Source organism: Rhipicephalus microplus, chromosome X, assembly GCF_043290135.1.
Source record: "Rhipicephalus microplus isolate Deutch F79 chromosome X, USDA_Rmic, whole genome shotgun sequence".
Taxonomy (NCBI): domain Eukaryota; kingdom Metazoa; phylum Arthropoda; class Arachnida; order Ixodida; family Ixodidae; genus Rhipicephalus; species Rhipicephalus microplus.
Window position 1 is genome coordinate 277,264,978 of NC_134710.1, and position 21,089 is coordinate 277,286,066.

The 21,089-nt window shown below is 46.3% G+C and overlaps 1 protein-coding gene across 1 annotated transcript; it reads right to left on the reverse strand.

Annotated features, from left to right (window-relative positions):
- Nucleotides 1-2,438: 2,438 nt before the first annotated feature.
- On the reverse strand, nt 2,439-17,519 carry LOC119161475 (uncharacterized). The gene is made up of 2 exons (XM_037413964.2): nt 17,099-17,519; nt 2,439-6,583 (listed from the first exon to the last, which is right to left on the reverse strand). Exons 1-2 carry the CDS (start codon nt 17,363-17,365, stop codon nt 2,870-2,872), a joined length of 3,981 nt encoding a protein of 1,326 aa, XP_037269861.2. The 5' UTR covers nt 17,366-17,519; the 3' UTR covers nt 2,439-2,869.
- Between the last annotated feature and the right edge of the window lie 3,570 nt (nt 17,520-21,089).

Below are 21,089 nucleotides of genomic sequence, written 5' to 3' on the forward strand. Positions count from 1 at the left end.
CAAGTTTAAGACACGGACGGCACGGACTGCCGCTGCCATGTCTTGAAATGAAGTAACATGAAAATTTGAAGAACAGATCATGGAAGGAAAAAAAAACACTATATCCCACAGAAGGGAACCATGCCTAGATGGGAAATAGTGGTCGCTAACGCTTACACCAGTGGTGGAGTGGCACAGGAAAAATACCTGAGGCGCAAAGCACGCAGTGATAGACCGGCGTTTCCTACTGGAACAAGCCAATCGCTGCTATTGGGTAGTGAGAGACAGAAGTCTCCGATTGGACACAGAGACCTGAAGTTCACTTTTAGTTCACATATACGCTGCAAATTTTTGTTGTTCAACAACGCACAAAAGAAATCTCTCACCGCCACTACCTTGGAGGTCGAGATCCAGTGCCTATATACCCGGGTGGCCAGTGAACGGTTGTGCAGTGCGAGCAGTCGGTTTTTCGAAAAAAAAAAACTCGCTAGGAGACGCTGCCTGAGTCGGCATTGTGAAGCGAGAGAGGGAGAGCACTGGAGAGGCAAGAGAGGAATAGGGGACGTGCATGCGCAATGGGGGTGTAAATGCCAAGAAGAGAAAGAAAGGGGAACGATCGTAGGCTAGCAGACGCTGCCTGCGTCAGCACTGCAAATCGAGAGAGGGGAAGCGTAGGTGAGGAGGATAAGGGGCACGCATGTGCAATGCAGGTGTTGAGGCTGCGCGACAGAATGCCTAAAAGAGAGGGACAGTGTGTGAGAGTAGGCCACCAGACGCTACGTGCGTCGGTTTTGCGAGGCGAGAGAGGGGGAGCGTAGGAGAAAAAAGAGGGGGAGGGGACTCTCATGCACAGTAAGAACGGTCACGCCGCACACCGGACTGAGCTTGACCATAAGGCCCTTCGCATCTAAAATAGAATGGGCGATGGACGCACTGAGCTCTGGAAAGCCACATTGAGCAGATGGTCTCGTCACCACCTCCTTCTAGACTTTTATTTAGGATATAGCCATTGCCTTGTACCAAGTAACCACTCACAAGAAGTCCATGCTACCCCCTGCTTTTCGTCACAGCCACATAGTCGCGAAGTATGAATGAGGAAGGTTGATATGTCGCTTTAAAATCAGCACAACGTTACGAGGTGGATTTAAATTATGCCGCACATGACTTCCATATCAAGATTCTCATGTTTGAACGTGTGAGAAAGGTTGATATGTCACTTTAAAATCAGAAAAACGTTACGAGGTGGATGAAAATTATGCCACACACGACTTTCATGTCATGATACTCATTTTTGAACGTGTAATGTACCTTCGTCATTTACACACATCACGTGATACCAAATTTGGTATATGTGGAGCTGCTAGTGAAACAGCCGTGTGGGCGCTATGAGCGTAGCATGTAGTCATGTTTTACATGACATGCATGTCAAGATTATCACGTTTAGACTAGTCATTTACCTTTCTCATCCATTCACGTCCAGTAATACCAAATTTGGTATATGTGAAGGTAGCGAAACGGCTGTGAGTGAACCATGAGCAGGGCGTATATTGGCACCTGTGTGTAAGCTTCTTGAAAAGCGTGGTAGATGATTAGACTGCCGTTCCGTAAATATATAAAGATGTCCAGGAAATCTCCTATTTTGTCTGGGAACGATTGGTATGAAATTGTGAGCGTTGTCGAACGCTGCTACAAATGAAAGTATTGCATGCTCCTCGTGTTCCCAAATGAAAAAAAAAATGTCATCTTTTTTCTTCAGTTATTTCAGGATCCGGCGACAGCATTTTCATGACTATATGCTACGCTCATCGCGCGCTCATGGCCGTTTTGCTAGCTTCACATATACAACATTTGTTATTACGTGACGTGAATGGACGACTGAGCACGAATGACCGGGGCAAACATAATAATTATGACACGGAAGGTATTTACGACATAATTTACGTCCACGTTGTAACGTTGTGCTGATTTTAATGTGGCAATTCAACCTTTCTCATTCATGCTTCGCACATCATTGAATCTACAGATTCTACATTTATTTATTTTTTTTATTGCTACGACTGTAAGCGTTCAAACGTTACATTAGCTGTTTAATGCTTCTTGACATTCGTTACACTTAGGCAAAGTTCACCCAATCTTCTGCGTCACTTGGGCTGATTCACATCTACCGTTCGTCGGCACGGTACCACAATGTCTTTGGGATTGGTCTACACTTATTTAACACCGGAGGCAGTTTCATTGAAAACTGTGCCACAAAAAATCCCGACCGATTTCGACGGATAACAGTTCCACAGTAAAATGCACCTAATATTTAACTGGCGAAAAAAGTTTTTTTCCCATACCATCGTCATCATGATGTTTTCTTTGCCAAAGTAGGCTAAGTTGCACAATTAAAAAAACATCGCATATGCTGAAGCAACGCGGCGGGAAACCCCGAAAATGAACACTGATAACACTGCACACTTGATAACACACTCTATCTTTATTTAAGCAAAGTAAGTTGGGCTAGTGAGAACATACTCATCAGGATCAGGGTGGATAAGATTTGTAGTGCCTTCTTTTATGCCTATATCTATGCCACTTTTTTCTTCATTAAACTTTCAGTTCTTAGCCAGTGCTTGTGCCGTGCACATCCTTGTGTTTTCGTGTGTTATTTTTTTCGCGCTGATCCTAGGGACTCTATTTATTGATCAATCCTATTTTTATCACGCTAGAATCATCGTCATAATCCATAGTTTTATTTCATGCTTCACGAAAATGTATACTAGATTCTTCTATGAATTCTTAGGCAAATCATTCAAATCAAACTGCCCGCAAACTTTGGCGCCATATTGCACATTCTTTGAGTAACATGTGACATGATATGGTGGCTGATATAAACACTCGGGCTTGATTACTCTCTCGAGACCTCGAGCCTAAAATAGAGCTTGTTATCGGAAACAAAGCCACCCTCTTCAATTTCCTGAAGTGAGTGGTACTCATTGGCACGAACGGGAAGATTGTGCATTCCTTTTGGCTTCAAGTATCCTATATATCCAAATTCATTGTCACCATCCATTGAGAAGACAACGTGTCTGCTATCGTCAGAAGGGTGCAGCAGGGTAAGCTTGCTCCTCTTTTGAAAAGGCCACCCTAAAAGGTCATCGTACACACCCTTGCACAAAGTCACTTCAGCACCGAGCTCAAGTAAACCGTTCTTCTTACGAAAAAGGACACTGGGTTTTATATTGTAGCCCTGGAGATAGAGCGGAGTGGACCTTCCCTGTGTCCAATAGTCATACTGTAAAACCTTCTTTTTTAGTTGATCATAGTTCTCCACGTACCAATCGCAGGACTCGGAGGCCTTGAGGGAGCTCTGCAATATTGCTTTGCAGACTTCTACAACTTTATTGATGTAGTCTCTGAGTTTTTCCCCATGTTCACGCAGAGAAACATTATTTTCCGGGTGTTTCTTGATACATTGCTTTATTGCCGCCAAAGTGGCCTCTAATTCACTTTTTAAATGCAGCAAGACATCTATAGGATCAGTCCTTGCTTCAAGCTTATCACGCAAAGGGGGTGTTTCACCGTTACTTGATGCCTCTTCAACTGATGCTTCGGTATTGCACCAATTGGTGTCGGTGTTTTCTGCTATGGCTCTTTCACAGTAGACCCCACTTTGGCCAAAGTCGGCTGATTTTTCCGTGTCTTCCATAGGTAATTCTGATACGATGGGATTCTCACTGCGAGACATTGAGGATGCAGCTGTGTTATGTGTCTCGTGTACTGCTTCGCGTAACACTTGCTTGTTTTCTGTGGACTCAGTTGATCCTGAAATGAGCCTCTCACTTCGGCAGAACAGTCGTGAGCTATGGACCAGCTCCTGCAGCACTTTCTGTGCATTTTCACTTTGCTTAACGATTGAGCTCTGCTTTCTGGTGTAACTAACATCCACTGTTTTGCTAAGATTGCGCGGAAACAATTCACCAAGTGGCTGAATAAATGTGCCTTGGAGGCTCCAATGGTCATTTAGCAAGCTGTTAACAAATCGAGGTTTCTTACATCCTGTTTCGCCTTCTGGTGACATATCATCTAATGGCGCAGTTGTGTGGTTCTCTCCTGTTGTTGAGCACCTCGAAAATTGGACCTTTTCAGTGCCCAAAGTGCCAGTTTCCGTGGCCTTTTGATCACCATCTGAGGCCAAATTTCGGATTTGGTGCTGCTGTGTGATTGGAATTATATGAGGAGTATTCGCGTTATTTCTTTCGCGAGTAGTGGCACCTGCACAACTAGGTTTCCCGCTAGCATTGTGTTCTTCGTAACTATAATTAAAGTGTGCAGGTGGGTCGTTGTAGTATGACAAATAAAAAGGTGCGGAGACGCTTTCCAAGGCTGCGCCGATCATATGCCCGATCCCATCAGTTATTTCCCCGGTAAACACATTGTCAGTTACGGGTGCAATCTCTGCATTGTGTGAATGGCCTTCCTCCAAATTCGTTCCATCCACGGCCACTCTTTCGCAAGCCTCATGAGCCGCCGTGCAGTGTAAGGACGCCTTATGATAATTTGGAGTTCCAAACGTACTCCGCTGGTAATGGCGAAGTGAAGTGTTGAGGACTTCATTTTTTCCTGTCGCGTAGTGCACGACGTCTTGTCCTTGAATTCTTATGTCCTTCATTGCGGTCGTCTCGAGCACCTTGGAGCCAGTCGTGGAGCTTGCCGACATCGTCAACGATGGTTCTGACTCTTCTCGCTCTTGCTGGCCGGCATGCTGTTCGGCAGACGAAAGTTCGTGTGGCTCCAGTGATACAGGGCTTGAAAGTGCTTTTTTCTTCTGGTCATCTCGAAGCCAGGCATTCGACTCTTGTTGAAGCGGCGGTTTTTCTTTTAGCGACTGAAGTGACATGCTGCCAACTTCAGGCTCACATTCCGACTCTCTTAGTCGGCTGCCTTCAAGCTCTTCGTTTTCCGCGAAAGCTTTAGTTGGTGCCTGACAACTGGAGGGGTCACTTGTGTTCAGTGTGCACAAGCTATCTGTAATTCTAGATTCCGCTTCATTCTCTACGTGGCAATGGACAAAGGCTTCTTCGATGCATTTTGGGCTCCTATTATCCTCACAGTCACTGGACTTGCACTCTACATGACCACTCAGAGAAATCTCACTGGAGGAACAGCGTGTTGGATCATGTCCAGCTGGCCTGCTGCAAATTTCTGCTGCAACAGAGGTGCCCTGCGCACCTTGTTTTACTAGATTGTGCCTCAAAGTCTGCCGCACGTTACTGTCCTGAGATGCTGTTGCCACATCTAACAATGATTCCCTTTGTCGCGCTTCCTGCCCTCTCATACGGCAATTGTTCGTGATATCTTCTGCGTTTATTGCCTGAGTGTGTTTCTTGTGCAGACGTGCATTTCGAACAGTTTCTGCAGTGTGACCCTCCTCCTTGTCCTCGAGAAAGTAAATTGAATTTTCTTCACTTTCCAGAGATCTGGAAGTTTTCAAAAGAGCGTTGGCTATGATTTCATCGTTTGTGATGGTAACTTCACGACAGATAGCGCCCGAAGAGACGCCAGATGGAAGCCTTTGAACCACCGAATCCTCCCGCCGTACGCTGTTGCCATCGCGTGCAGCGCCTTCAGCTTCAATGCATGTTTGCTCTTCAACGCACACTTTTTGAAGGGTGTCGCTGCCCGACTCCATCCCGATATATACACTGTGATCACGAGAGTTCATCTTTTCATTGGTGAATCGGGCTTCCAGGGAACCTTCGTGACACGCAGATTCTTGCGGCCCTTTTCGTGCGGGAGGCTCTTTGGCGTCTTCACGACCACAGGGTTCGGTTTTGTTGCTTACCATGTCGATTGAAGGCTCCCTCGTTGTTTCATTTGCTTCCGTGTGTACGCCTTGGCTTACGAGGTTTGATTTGCTGTGTTCCATCTTCGTACAACCAGCGCTACTTGACGCTCGTAGACCGGCTCGAAATATGAAGTTTTGGCCAATGTGATCACCATGGTAAGCGTGAGTGGCTAGTCCACTGGTTTCAATGTGAACGTCTTGCTTGGTGTTCGACGGCTGCATACCCTCGGCGTCGTCCTGCACATGCTTACTTTTGAAAGCACTCTGGGAATGTGCACGTGGCACTTCTTTTGGCGCTTTTCTTGTTTTAGTAATATCTGAATAATCATCCCCGAAGGTGGAAAGGGCAGGCTCACAAATGGCACTGGTGTTCACTTGTGTGTGTAATAAACTGCACATATCTTTACATGGCTCACCATCACCCGAGGAAAGTTCTACCAATTGAGATATATTGGTGCTGCTATCCTTAAGTAACTTTATACTACCATTATCGTTGTTACCTTCAAAAGTATAACGAACATGCACATTGTCTTGCAAAGGTTTACGCTTTTTAACTGTCGTTCCCCCGTAGTTGCCGTTTCTCGTCGGCGTATTCTGAGTGCGCGTTTCAGGTCCTGTCTCTGAAAAGTGTTCCTTAAGCAAGTGTTCACTCCACTCGGCATTTGCTTTCTGGTTCCCTGAGGGTCTCGTCCGGTAAGCGCAGTCTTTTTCATGATGCTCAAGCATAGCTGACACGGTCCCCACTTGGTTACAACCTTCGCTCCAGCAGTAAACCTGCAAAGATTTTTCAAGAAAAGTATTCAGTAAGCCAAGTATTCAGTAAGAGGCGAACAAAAATTAAATGCAATAAAAGGTCGTTGAACTCGGTGTATTCGAACTTGCAGTTAATTCGAACTAACGCTCTGGTTACGGTGCATCCCTGTTTATTTCTGTGGAGGAAAGCGTCGATATTCACATTGGTTCATTCGAACTGGGAGCCCCTGGTTTTCATTGGTCCTCGCAAAAGTCTACCCAACGTGTTGCAAAAAAGAATTAAACTTAGCTTACTATAGCAGTGCAACACAATGAAACGGCAGCATTTCTCAGCAGAATTTTCACGCTGCGCTTGAGCTCTTATGGCAAGCTGCAAGTGGTGCTCAAGGAGCCACGAGAAAACAAACACAAAAAATTGCCGATTGCTTTCATTTTAATTGCGTTAACTCTGCCATGAATATTGTGACATATTTCACATAAAGGTTCACTGCTCATATGAATGCATGTCGGTGCTTGTTTCCGGCGAGTCACTGATTTATCATTTAACTCTATTTACTGTTAGAGCTGCATGACTTGCTTTAAGAAATCACCTGCTACAAACATTTAGTAACGCCTAGTTGGCGATAACGTGCCCAGAATTAACTGCTTTGCGTTCTGACCATGCTGTGTGGGGCTATGTCCATTTATATTATAGTGAGGGCTCTCTAGTTTGAATTCAGCCTGATTCGAACAAGTTTACAGTCACCTTCGAGTTCAAATGAATGAGTTTTTACTGTAGCATAGTCTTGATACTTGATGGGCTTGGCACAATGAATCAATATTGGTTCATTTCAATTTAATTCTGTTCACAACCCACATACAACGTTCTATTGAACGCTTTCACGGCAAGAAAGCTTAAATTATATTGACGGAGCCCGGGAGGCCAATAGCGGTGGCATTAGTGGCTGAGTGTTTATAACAGCGCGAATTCACCTAGGCATGACGAATTTCAAATGGCACATGCACGAACAGAAAATAAATGATAAAAGTACTATTCTATGCAATGTGAGAGTCAAGCCCACTTCTACCGGTATTCGTATGGTGCTTTAAACTGAAGAAAGCATCAATCATCCGCGATCTATTGTCTCTTCTCCACCCCTCTGATTTTGCCGCACACTATAGACGTACGTGCCGATAAGAGCTTATCTCAGCGCCTGTTGTAGCTCTCGGGATTACTTTTTTATCTTTTAATTTTCGTTATTCTACTTTTGCTGACGTATGCATGTGTGGGTATAAATTGGCAGCAGCATGAACAGGACCGGGTTAACTGGCGGAACGTGGGAGAGGCCTTTGTCCTGCAGTGGACGTAGTCAGGCTGATGATGATGATGATGATGATGATGATGATGATGATGATGATGATGATGATGACTTTTGCTAAATCTTGATTTTTTCTGTGATACAACCCCAAAAACGCGTCGAAGAACATAACAACATTGTTAATTCACACGGAGCTGAAGACAGCAGGCGGCCACGTTCGGCGTTGGTTTTGCTCTTCATCATCGCAAGCCGGTGACAACACGCTATCGTGGCCACCGTTTTCTATCACTCGCAGAGCTTCATATTGTGAAAACTAGAGGGCAATCAGGCGCTGAGATCGTTCAAGCAGCATGGGAATGATTGGAAGTACTTCGGACTGGATTATGTTAGCTATAGCGAGTCGTCTATAAGCGTTTATTATATAGTTTGTTTCATTTCGCGCGCAGCAGCGGTATCACGCTGCATGGTATGAATACTAACAACGCGGGAGTACCAACGTTTAGCAGAACCGTGGTGCCCTTTCCGCTTTGTTTCCGACAGCAGCCTTGCTAAAAGCCCCATGTAGGATTGGAAGGTATTCACCACGTGCTCGCAAGTTACCGCTGATATTGCTCACGACATTACATCTCTATTTGGGTACAAAATAGACGCATATATTGCATAAGTGCAGTATGAACAGCCACACTTGCTTGGGCAACGTCGTGATGGGTGCTCCAAGATCTTGTTTTTTTAGACATGAGTGCAAAGTTTTGCGCAGACACTTTTAGCATCTTTTAACGTTATAGCATACATATCAAGGCTCATAAATTATTTTAGAACTATTATGTGCCTTTCTAACGAGGGCTCCGCAGAGGTATCGTGCGTGCCGTGCATTCATCACCATGACATGCGCAGTGCTGCCGAACCGATGTGCTGCGTGCTGTACTAACCTGATGAAGGCCGGACTATGGCTGAAAGCTTTCCGTAGGAGAAATATAATCGTTTGCGTGTGTGTGTGTGCGCGCGCGCGTGTGTGTGTGTGTGTGTGTGTGTGTGTGTGTGTGTGTGCGTGCGTGCGTGCGTGTGTGTGTGTGTGTGTGTGTGTGTGTGTGTCGCTCAATGGCCTAGCGCATCTTTCTCTCTATATATACCTTTAATCCTATTTTTTTATCCCTCCTCACCCCCATATTTTGTAAGCTGTTGAGGTGTCGCTCCCTGAATCAGACAGTTACGGGGCTCGCTTTTCTCTTCCTTTCTCTTTTAGTACCACTTAGTAGTCAAGTGGTTTTCTTTAAGTTTTAAACGAAGTCAGCTGGGACACTCTTTGTATGTATGTATGTATGTATGTATGTATGTATGTATGTATGTATGTATGTATGTATGTATGTATGTATGTATGTATGTATGTATGTATGTATGTATGTATGTATGTACCTATGTACGTACGTACGTACGTACGTACGTATGTATGTATGTATGTATGTATGTATGTATGTATGTATGTATGTATGTATGTATGTATGTATGTATGTACGCACGCACGCATGCACGCACGTACGTACGTACGTACGTATGTATGTATGTGGGTGTGTCTGTGTGTGTGTGTGTGTGTGTGTGTGCGTACAAATTTATTTATTGCTGTTATTCTCGCCTACAAAAATATTAACGGGGTCCTGCAACACTTTTTGAGCATGGTCAGAAAACGCTGCTGATCGGTAGTAGAGGCTCCCGAGAACACGTGAGCCAAATGTGCAGCGCGCAGGCGGGAATTCACAATAAATTATCAAAGTCAGCTGAATACTGCTTTCTCTTCCCTCGACAAATGATGGATGGAAGACGCTCAAAAAATACACGTAGATTACCCGTATATCAGCAATTGGCTAATTTGAACATGGCGCGTCAGTTGTTACAGAGATCGCCGCTAGAGGACGTCACTTGTCCACGTGTGTGTGCGCAATCCCACTGAAAAATCCGTGTATGTGAAGAAAAAAAAAAGAAAAAGGGCTCAAGGTCATGAGGTGCGCGTGACGTTTTTTTTTTTGTTTGTTTGCCCCTCCCATCCCTTCCTGCTCAGCGTCCAGCGCTTTCGTCGGGACGAGGGAAGAGAGAATGCGATTGCAGCGTGTGGCAAATTTTGTAACTCCGCTCGCACTGGGCGGATTCTTGAAACTTTTTCGTCATTGAATTTGTGAGGCAATACACTTTTTTAGTGAAATAATTCCATGGTTACTCAATAACGTGTTTCAGGGCCTCTTTAGGACACTAAAAAATTATCGATGCAGCCAAGATCACATCTTGTACCGATAATTTGGAGTTAGCGCTAACGCCACGTGCGGAAGTTCGGTGAGAGGGGTTGCTACAGTTCTACGAACTTCAAATGGTGCAGATCACTGGGCAGTTCATATTATCCAGAAATGTATTACATCGGATTGTTTGATCTGTTTCCAGTTCTCACTTTTGTTTTGAGTGAGTGAATAATTTTATTCAAAGTAGCTGATTGGGGCGTGGGCCTAGGCCGTGCTAGGGGTGGTGGAGAGACCCTCTCTCCTAGCCTCCTCTCGTGCTTGCTGGTAGCCCAATGTGATATTGCCAAACTTTGCTGATGAGCGCGGCTTTCCTCTGCTAAGTGAATTTCGTAAAGCTGTGTAATAAGGATCGGTAAAGGTGTTTTGTTATTGATAGCACTAGGGACTATCATATGTTGGAATCGAATGGAGCTCGTCCCGTCCTCTCAGGATATCAGCGATGCGGGGACGTCGCCAAAAAGCACTTGAGAACAGAAAGCATTGTTAAAAATACACTATTCATCTTATTGCTTCGTTTACATCCACATAGTCGGGCACTGCTACGACTTATAAGATCAAACTTATGCATTTCCCGCGTTTTCTGTAATAACGTAAAATCTGAGTTTCTCTACAGGAAGAAGCCACCGCTAGGGGGCCGTATAGACCAGACGCGTCTCGCATGGACTCCTGCTTTTCGTGCTTTTTAACCCGAAACAAGGCCAGTGACGAACCCAAGAGTTTCACAGCCTCAGCCGCCAAGACACGAGGAATCGGCGGACACCTGCTTCTTTTGGGTGAGTGCATTCTGTCTCAAGATATAAGACTTAATTCCCGACAAGCGCGCGTCCAGTGTATTAAGCCTAACGCCAAGTTCGTTCCTGGGCAAAGCCGCGCGGCGCGTGCACAACGCGCTCAGGCGTTCCTGACGGCACGGCACGAGCGCTCGCGCTCACCGTGGCGAAAAGCTTAGAATGAGCAGAGACGCAGCCGCAGCAAGCGAAATGCAAAGAAACCAGCAAGACGAAGAAAATACAATGCAAACTGACCAAGTGGACGCAAACAAAACAACAGAAAATTTGTGGACCTATGACGCTGGCAGTGGCAGAACAATTGCAACAGAAAGCGCTTGGATCACGAGAAATAAGAAAGACAAGAAGGCTGTCGCCAATCCAAGGTCACCGGCCAACCAACCCACAGAGCAGCCACCTATCAATGAGCAGACGCTAAAGTCATCACCAACGCAGCAACAACGCAGGCCCAAGATGCCACCTCTGCCGCTCGATTACTTCAAGATCGTCTACCGCCCGCAAGCAGGTCTTGACCTCGCCAAATGGAACACCGTCGCTGTCACGCATGCCATCGGCAGAGTGAGTGGACTATCACAGCAAGACTTTAACGACAAGGTACGCGTACAAGTGCAGAGAATGGAAAACCTAATCATCGCAAGCACCGCCGCCAAAGAAGACGCCAAGAAGCTGGTAAGCATCCAAAAAATACAGCTTGGAGGAAATTTTTACACTGTGAACGGCAACATCAGAGCACCGGACGATGTCTCCAGAGGCGTCATCAGCGGCTTGATACCCGGTACGAGCACCGCAGAACTCATGGCTGGAATTCGCGCACCGGCAAGATACACAGTTCTTCATGCCCGAATGCTAGGTCAATCGACCGCGGCAGTCGTCTTCTTTGAAGGACCGCACGTTCCCTACTACATAATTTTCCAGAGCGTAGACTTCCGCTGCTGACCATATCGTAATTCAGTGCAGTATTGCCGAGCTTGTGGCAATACGGGTCACCGCCAGGAAGTCTGTCCGAAACCTATCCCGGATTTCTGCTATAAATGTGGCAAGGCCGGACAAACGCAGGGACATGAATGCGCACCCATCTGCAAGATCTGCGGGGAAGGACACGAAACAGCAAGTAAAGAATGCAAAAGGAGACTAAAGTCAAGTCCACCACCCTTCAACGTAAGACAACAGCGCCTCAATAGGCTTCAAGAAATAGACAACAACTGGAACGCCAGCGGAGAAGAGTTCCCTGAGGTTAGCATATCGGCCGCTACCTCTAACAGTAACAATGAGGGCCGCGTCTCCACGCGCAGCAGTTCCAAGTCAAAATTTCGTTCGAGTTCGCGCTCCCACCCTCGCACGCGTTCCGTCTCTGCGCGCAGTAGATCTAAATCAATACTGCGTTCCAGTTCGCGCTCCCGCTCTCGCACGCGCTCGCGTTCCGTTAAACGTGCGAGCTACGCTGCCATGGCAAGTGGATCTAATGACCGCAGCAGCTTAACCTCCTCGAAGTCGGACACCTCATCCATACAGGGTCTCGAAGATAGACTAAAAAACCAGCAAGAAAAGCTCCAGAATCAGCACAGCCAACTGCAAAGCCAACAAAGTCTCATAAATAAACTGCTTCAGAGTCAAAAACGACAACAAGAGCTCATTGACAAACTACTTGAAAAGTGCACGCATCAGCAAGGACATTCGGACAATGCAGAACAACAGTATCAAGAACAAGCAAACTCAAGCACAGAGCCGGCAACAACGCTGACCAAGGTAGGCGTCCAAGCCCTAGTGAACGCAAGGTGCACGATATTCGAAGAATCTTTCATGAATAACATGCACGCCACGATGGAAAAGATTGTCCAGTCTGCAATAGAAAAAACAGCCTCAATGTTTGAACACAAGATCACTACGCTTAATGCCAAAATTGATGGGATTGCTGCGCAAGTCAACAATTTCATCGCACACGTGAAGAAAACTTACGTAACCATGGCACAGTTCGACAGCTTGAACAACCCACGCCAAATGACTCGGAAGAAGGCACGAGCGAACAGTCACAATGCCTCTCGCTCAGTCTCGCCGAGTCGCGATGGCAGGCGTGACATCGAATCGATTGAAGATGGCAGTCCCTAACCATAAGTATAAGAACCAGCATTCAGCTTTACGCATATGGCAATAGAACTGTCGGTCATACCGCCCTCGACACGCAAGCCTACAAGAATTCATCAAGCTTAACCAACCAGACATCATTGCACTTCAGGAAACCAACACGCAGAACGTACGACTGCAAGGCTACACGACCTGCGCACAAACCCATCGAACTGCCACACTTGTCAAGAAAGCACTTTCAACGCAAAAACACGAAATTGAGGACACTCAAATAGAGCATACCCTAATAGAGATTCTGCCAGAACGAAAGACGCAGCAAAGTCTTTTCATAACCAATATATACAGCCCCCCACGAGACCAACTACTAGACTTCGATCACTTAATACGAGAAATCAGGAAGCGCACAAATGGCCACCAGATCATAATAATGGGAGACTTTAACGCCTCTCACACGGCATGGGGCTATCATATCACCACGAGGAAGGTTTCTAGAGTGCACGATACTGCTCAACATCACAGACTAACCCTGTGGAACGACCCTCTTCAGAAGACGAGAATTGGGAACAGCGTCTCCAGGGATACAAATCCAGATCTTACATTTACGGCGAACGTCACTAGGGCAGAGTGGAGTGTGCTACCGGAAACTTTAGGTAGTGATCATCACATCATCCAACTCTCCGTAGCGCACACTCGTAAACAGACCAAGACTGGAATAGCGCGGTTAACGGAATGGCAATCCTTTAGGAATGACCTCGACGTTGAAACCACCATAATCGACATTGAAGACTGGTTTAGGAATGTGCTCAAAATAGCCGAACGCTACACTAAGGACATACAGCTTGACGTCGATACACCCGCCGTCGACGCGCATCTCCTCCACCTTTGGGAGGCTAGAAGAGGACTTCTAAAACGGTGGAAGCGACAAAAACTAAACAGAAAGTTACGGAAACGCATTTCTCTCTTCACCGAGCAAGCTCAAGATTACGCGAACCGATTGGCCAGGCAGAACTGGCATGCTTTCTGTGACAAGCTGCAGGGGACTCTGAGCACCAAGAAAACCTGGCATCTGCTACGCACACTTCTAGCCACGCAACCCTCCAAAGCAGCACAGAAGCAGCACCTTCAGAGGCTTATTCGAAACTACGCCGGTACAGAAGAACACCTCCCAGAAGAATTACAAAAGAAGCTCTGTGGCGATGCACCCACTAGGGCTTCAATTCACACCAAAGAATACGCTGGCGCACCAAACACTGAACTCGACCGGCCCTTCAGCCTGGCTGAGCTGCACACAGCCCTAACGAAGTTGACAAGAAATACCAGCCCCGGAGTAGACAGGATTGTCAACAAGCACTTACGCAACCTACCGCACCAGGCCACCACGGCTCTTCTCCGTTATTTCAACGACTGCTGGGATAAAGGAGAGCTACCTGTGGTATGGAAGCACTCGGAAATCACCATGATCCCTAAGCCTAACAAACCACTCGGCATCGAGAACCTACGCCCGATTTCTCTCACCTCGTGCGTGGGAAAGCTGTTCGAACACATGGTGCACGACCGCTTAACCCAGTACCTGGAAGATAGTGGACACCTACCGGACACCATGTTTGGCTTCATGCAGCATCTTTCGACGCACGACGTGCTCTTACTACTCAAAGAAGACCTCCTTGATCACCTCACCCATCGAAGTAAGTACTCCATACTCGGAGTTGACGTCAAGGCGGCCTTCGATAACGTCAGCCACGACGCGATCCTCAACAACCTCGAAGGCGTTGGCTGCGGCATTAGAACCTACACGTATGTCAGAAACTTCCTGACAGACCGTACAGCAACTGTGGGCATATGCAACATCCGCAGCAAAAGCTTCCAACTACCGAAAAAAGGAACGCCGCAGGGTTCGGTCATCTCGCCGTTACTTTTCAATGTGGCTATGATCAATCTGCCAAAAATTCTCGACAAAATGCCTGATTTACGGCACGCGATCTACGCTGATGACATCACGCTCTGGACCAGGGCTTCGAACACTGGGATACAAGAGACGTGCCTACAAACCGCCGTAGATGCCATCGAACGGTATCTCAGAGACTGCGGTCTCTACTGTGCCCCCGAGAAATCCGAGCACCTCGTCCTCAAAGCGAGAACAAGAGGCAGACCCCCTCTATACGACGAGCCTGACCCTAGCGTAACGCTGAAAGGGACCTCAATTCCAAAAGTCGAGACCCTGCGAGTGTTTGGAGTTCACATCTACAAGGATGGATCGGGAGCTGCCACCATACCGAGATTCGAACGGACACTATCACAACTCATGCACCTTGTCAAGAGGATCACGAATCAACGAAACGGACTCAAAGAGCACGACGCGCTACGTATAATGCAAGCTCTGTTCACCAGCCGCATTACGTACGGCACGCCGTACCTGAATTTGAAAACCGCTGAAATTGAAAAACTTAATATCATGATAAGAAAGGCCACTAAAGTAGCCCTGGGACTTCCGCCAATGGCCTCTACCACACGTCTCCTAAAGATGGGCGTCCACAACACGTGGCAAGAGCTCACTGAAGCGCATAGGAATAGTCAGCTGGAGAGGCTCAAGCTAACGCCTACGGGGAGGTCGGTGCTCCGGTACCTCAACTACAGCGACACGTTCATCGCCGATGCAGACCGGAAAAAGCGCATCCCGCTGTACATTAGAGAGTCGCTGTCCATCGCACCTATTCCACGCAACATGCATCCTAGTTTCCACAAAAGTAGACGCGAGGCTAGAGCTAAAGCTATTCGACAAAAGTTCAAGCAAGACCCGGACGCCCACTACACTGACGCAGCCAAGTATCCGCATAGAAACGCGTACGCTGTCAGCGTCGTCGATTCTCAAGGCCGAGAATTAGCGTCAGCCACGGTCAACGCACTTAATTCAGACGCTGCAGAAGAATCGGCAATCGCCCTAGCAACCACAACATGTACAGACGCCGCGGTGATTTTCACCGACTCACAAGCCGCCTGCAGGAATTTCGCTAAGGGCCGTATCTCAGCCAATGCCATCAATATTTTGAAACGGCGAAGCACTCCACTCCCATACACTTGTGTATTATGGGTGCCAGGACACGAGGGTCAGCAGGGAAATGAAGCGGCCCACGCCGCTGCCCGAGAGCACGTCAGCCGGGCTGCCCCCTGCCCACAGGACATTCGATCCGTCGTTGAAGAGACGGAAGTTGTTCAAAACACCTACTCGTCGTTACTCCAGCATTACAGGCTGGAGCGACGAGTATACCCTCCACCACACCCAAAACTTACAAAAGAGGAAAGCGTAATACTGAGACGCCTGCAAAGCAGCACATACACACATGGGGCCCTAATGCACCGTCTCTACCCAACGAGATATAGCTCTATGTGTCCGCTTTGCAACGTACCGGACACTCTGGCGCACTTACTTCTTGCATGCCAGTGTATTACCAGACGTAATCTGCAACAACACACGACTGATAACGAAGCAGGACGGACGAACGAAGACCTAACCGACACGTGGGAGGCGAAGCTCGCCCTCGAGGACCTGGAAGAGCAACAACAACTCGTCGCCAGGGCTAAGAGGGCAGTAGAAGCCAGAGGGTTCCTGGACTAAGGAGCCCTCCCACCTCAGGGTGACATCGGGCGTTGCTCGGAACACTGTTTCGAAATAAACGTTTACTTCTCTCTCTCTCTCTCTACAGGAATTATTGTAGGGCAGTGCGCTAAGAGTTAAAGTTCATCTACCCCTGTACAAAACCTCTGACGTTTAGTGCGAATGGTGACTTCATGTTACAGTGACCAAATGTCGCATTGGTGGATTCTTGCAGTCACCAAAGCAGTTTTTGAAATTCACTGCAAATGCCGTCTGACCTTCAGAATGCTCAAGGTTTAGGAAGGTCAGGAAAGGCTTTCAAATGACCAAAGCATTGGGCTCCGAAGTCGAATTACTTTGATAGTGGCCATTACTGACTCCAAAGGACCAAAAAAGAGCTCTTGTCTGACTCGGCAAAAGTTGTCTCTTGAGCCGACTAGAGCACAAACTTCAAAACAAAAGCAAACTTCAGAGTTAAGGGGACACCTTGCCTTTCGACGCATTATATGCCGGGGCGAGAACATGGTCATCTCGAGCTCGTGTTCCGCGAACGTCATTCCGTGGCTGGCACAGCTTCCGTTCTTCTCGCGACAGGGCAGGCACTCCAGCTCGCCGCAGGGAAGCAGCACCCCGGTCACGGGAATCACGCCACACCAGGCGCACACCTTGCACGGCGGGATGGGTCCCACGAAAGCCGTCGGTCTCCAGTCCAGCTCGGGGCAGAACCCACACAACGTGTACATTTTCCTGGCCGCCATACGTATGCCGTTTGAAAAACAACGTGCCTGCCAGCCGAAGCCCGTTAACTTGCAAAACTTTATTGCGAACGATCTCGCAGACCCGAGAATAGAGGCGAGACATGCGCCGCAGCTCACCGCTTCACTTTGACAGGCCGCATTCGGGAGGATTACAGTTGTCTGAAAGCTATGAGGCCAAATTTCCCCGCTTCATATATAGTGCTGAACGCGCTCGCTTCTCTGGGCATTGTTATCACTTGTCGTGTTTGCGTACAGTTGGCAGGTTTGATGATTCATTCTATGGCTTCGTTTCAAAAGCATTAGAGTGGGCGAATTTAGTTGACGAGACATCCACGAGATCCGCGTACCATCACCGACACTAAAGCCTTTGTTTTTCAACACATTTTACTGTTATCTCGATAGTTTAGTTCCTCAATTTGTTTATTTCTTTCTACCGGCATATATTTTTATCTTGTCTGCAGTGTATTACCATTGTCAGAGGCACCCGCCACTCGTTCAAGTGCGACGTTCAGTGATTAATCCGACCGAGTTTTGTTAATGTGTGCTAAAGGTCGCCCTCGCTGGCGTGTCTCATTCTATATATACAACAACGAAACTCAAGATAACGGAAGCAATGAGCATGAGGCAATTAGTCGACAATCATGGAAACAAAATTATTGCTCTAACACATGTCTTTAGAGTATTCATAAGTAACATTGATGGCTACATGCTTCTCTTCAAATGAAAATATTAACAGTAATGTAAGATAATAACTATTGTTCAAGGCTGAACATACATGAAGTGAAACTAAAGAAAAAGAGGTTGATGAAATACGAACTGCGGTAGCCTACAACGAAGGCAGCGAGGGAGACTTGCCCCACATGTAGTGCGTATAGCATACACGCGCACGAATCCTGAACGTGTACGCGAGGTTGCTGTGATGCCTAGGCACGTTCAGATCCCGAAAACATTCAGCCGACATATGCACACACTGAAGGCCAATATCCGCCATACAAGGCGCCGCAAGCATTACTGTTACACGCATCAAAACATCATAAGTTCAGCACAAACAAATGAAAGGGATGTAAATCCGAAATATTGGAAGAATACTACAATCGCAAAGGGAGACGGGAACGAAGGAAGAGTCATGTTTGCTTAACTGTACCCTCTGCTTTAGCTAGGTATATAGCTTTGCGCTGTTTCTCGCTGTCGTGCAATTTTACGAGACCTAAAGGTAGACAACAATCAAATGCATGCAGTTATTTCTCCATAACTACCGTGTGTGCGCAGTGTGTCTTCTGTGATCTTGGAGTGAATGGCGAACACTCTCGTAGTCCTTTACGCCAGAACAAGCTGCCCCACCGCGGTGGTCTATAAGGTGCTCGGTCGCTGACCCGCACGTCTCGGGATCAAATCTTGGCTGCGTCACCTGCATTTTCGATGGAAGCGAAAATGCTGTAGGCACGTGTGCTCAGATTTGGGTGCACGTTAAGAAAACCCAGGTGGTCGAAATTTCCGGAGCCCTCCACTATGGCGTCTCTCAGAATCATATGGTGATTTTGGGACGTTAAACCCCACATATCTGTCAAATCGAGCCAGAACAAGCTGGAGCTGACACTAATTTCAAGCTGTATACAGTGAACGCTATCCCTCGAAGAAAGGCACAATCGATGAATTAGGGTGCCATTTTTGCTTCCCTGAAATCCCACTTACGAGTAGCATCAGAAATACTAGTTTACTTCATCAATGTAGATTATTTGGCATACTCTGTATATCAGGTATATAGACATACAGTGTTCTCTTATAAGTACTTTTGGCACGTATATGTTGTATTCGTTATATGGAACCTTGTTCTCACCCACAACCCGACTACATCTATAAACCGCTATCGCACCTGCTTCGGAAAACATATTGAGTATCTCAGATAAAGTCAAGTTGACATCGACGCCCCGAACGATGCCTTTGACGCAAGCTAGGTGAGGTGAAATGAATGCGCCCACGGGGTTAGCAGCGAACGCCGAGTACTTTAGTAAGTCTCGAACACAGAGCTGGTCAGACGAGAAGGAGACAATGCCTCCCTTGCCGAACTGTCGGACCTCTGTGATGCTTTGATAGTGGGCTGTCAGCTCCGTCTGAATCACTTTTGGATTATTCATCCGTATGATACATTCGTTGTTGGTACTGAGGCCGCAGGCACGGATGAGATGTCATTGCGTAGAAACATGTCGACTGGTAATTCCTGCGGAGGAAGAGAAGCAGACTAGAAGAAAGTCCCTGGTCCAGGTGAGAAAAACGGCATCTGTCTGGCCTAACTATCTGAAAACACACTCGTTAATCAAACAGGATACTACTGGAATGCCTATCAAGAAGAAATTTCAAACACGACTACTCAATCATTGGCGAAAACCCTGAGAGCAGGCAAACGCCAGGCAAGCCAGCTCAGCTACTCAGTCTGGCCTAAGTAAGCACCACTTTTCAACATCTCCAAGTCCTCTTCTCATGGCTCTTACCCAATACAAGAAGGCTTGCTTGCTGACCTGTTCCTATATTCTTTGGCTCGTACCCACTATGGGGGATTAGCCATTAAACTGGTGGTTTTGATACTAGAGAAAACGAATTTTTAAATTTTGAAGAAGAAAAATAATTATTCAGTCATCTAGGGAATATAAGAGTGGATAATTATAACGTGGCTTGCAAATAAAGTTGGTAAATAACTTATTGAAAAATAATAAATGGATGGTAATTTTAAAGAGATAAAATATTATCAGTTAAAAAAGAAAAAAAGAAAATTTTAGAAGCGCACTTTCTTGTGTCTGAGAAATTTAAAAACTGCTAAGCAGACGCTCCTGTTGCTAGGGCCCAGAGAAGAAGCCCCAGGGCAAGGGATATTTTCAAAATTAAGCGTAATGTTTATTTTCTGAATATAGTTTCTAAATGTTCCTTTCTGTGGCTTGTGAAACGTCGGCAAATAAGAAAAATGATCGATGTTTTCTGGCTCTTGACAGTAAGAGCAAAGGGGAGATGGCAACTGACCAGACCTGTACAAATAGAAATTAAGGGGCGGAATTTGGCATCGGAATCTCGTGATGCACATATCCGATTTGAGAGAGGGGCACCATTCATTATTCCAAGCAAAAGAAAGGTGCCCGTATTCTTGAACTACTAATTTAATTTTCATGGAATCCTGGAGTAAAGAACATTTACGAAATCGGGATCCAGTGACAAAACTGGTATCAGGTACAATAGACATTAGAGGACCATCTAGAGACCACCACACGAAAGTGTCAGCCATATCATATCATATATATATATATATATATATATATATATATATATATATATATATATATATATATATATATATATATATATATATATATATATATATATATATATATATATATATATATATATATGCTTCAGTGGCCTGGCACCCACACCAACCGCGATGCACTTAGGTGTTTTCGGAATAAATAAGCGAAAGCATTCCAAGGGGAATACTCGAGTGAAGAAGCTGAGGCTATGGATATACATACGGAAAGAGAATCAGTAACAATAACAACTGCTGAATCACTGATTGAAAGTTTTCTAAGGGTTAAAATTATTGGTAAAAGCCCTGCTTCAAATATAGGAGCGTAATCTGGGAGACGTACTTAGTAAGGCTAAGACAGTTTCTCTGAGAAGATGCCTACCCCCCTTCCTTCTCTTCCCAGATGCATGCATCCATAGCAAGAACATTACCAAT

What these genes read in the sequence shown, in the direction of transcription:
- LOC119161475 (XM_037413964.2), bottom strand. Translation starts at nt 17,365, where the DNA reads ATGGCGGCCAGGAAAATGTACACGTTGTGTGGGTTCTGCCCCGAGCTG. An exon ending in GGCATATAATGCGTCGAAAG is followed by an intron (nt 6,584 to 17,098) that starts GCAAGGTGTCCC and finishes AAATCTTTGCAG; the next exon opens with GTTTACTGCTGGAGCGAAGG.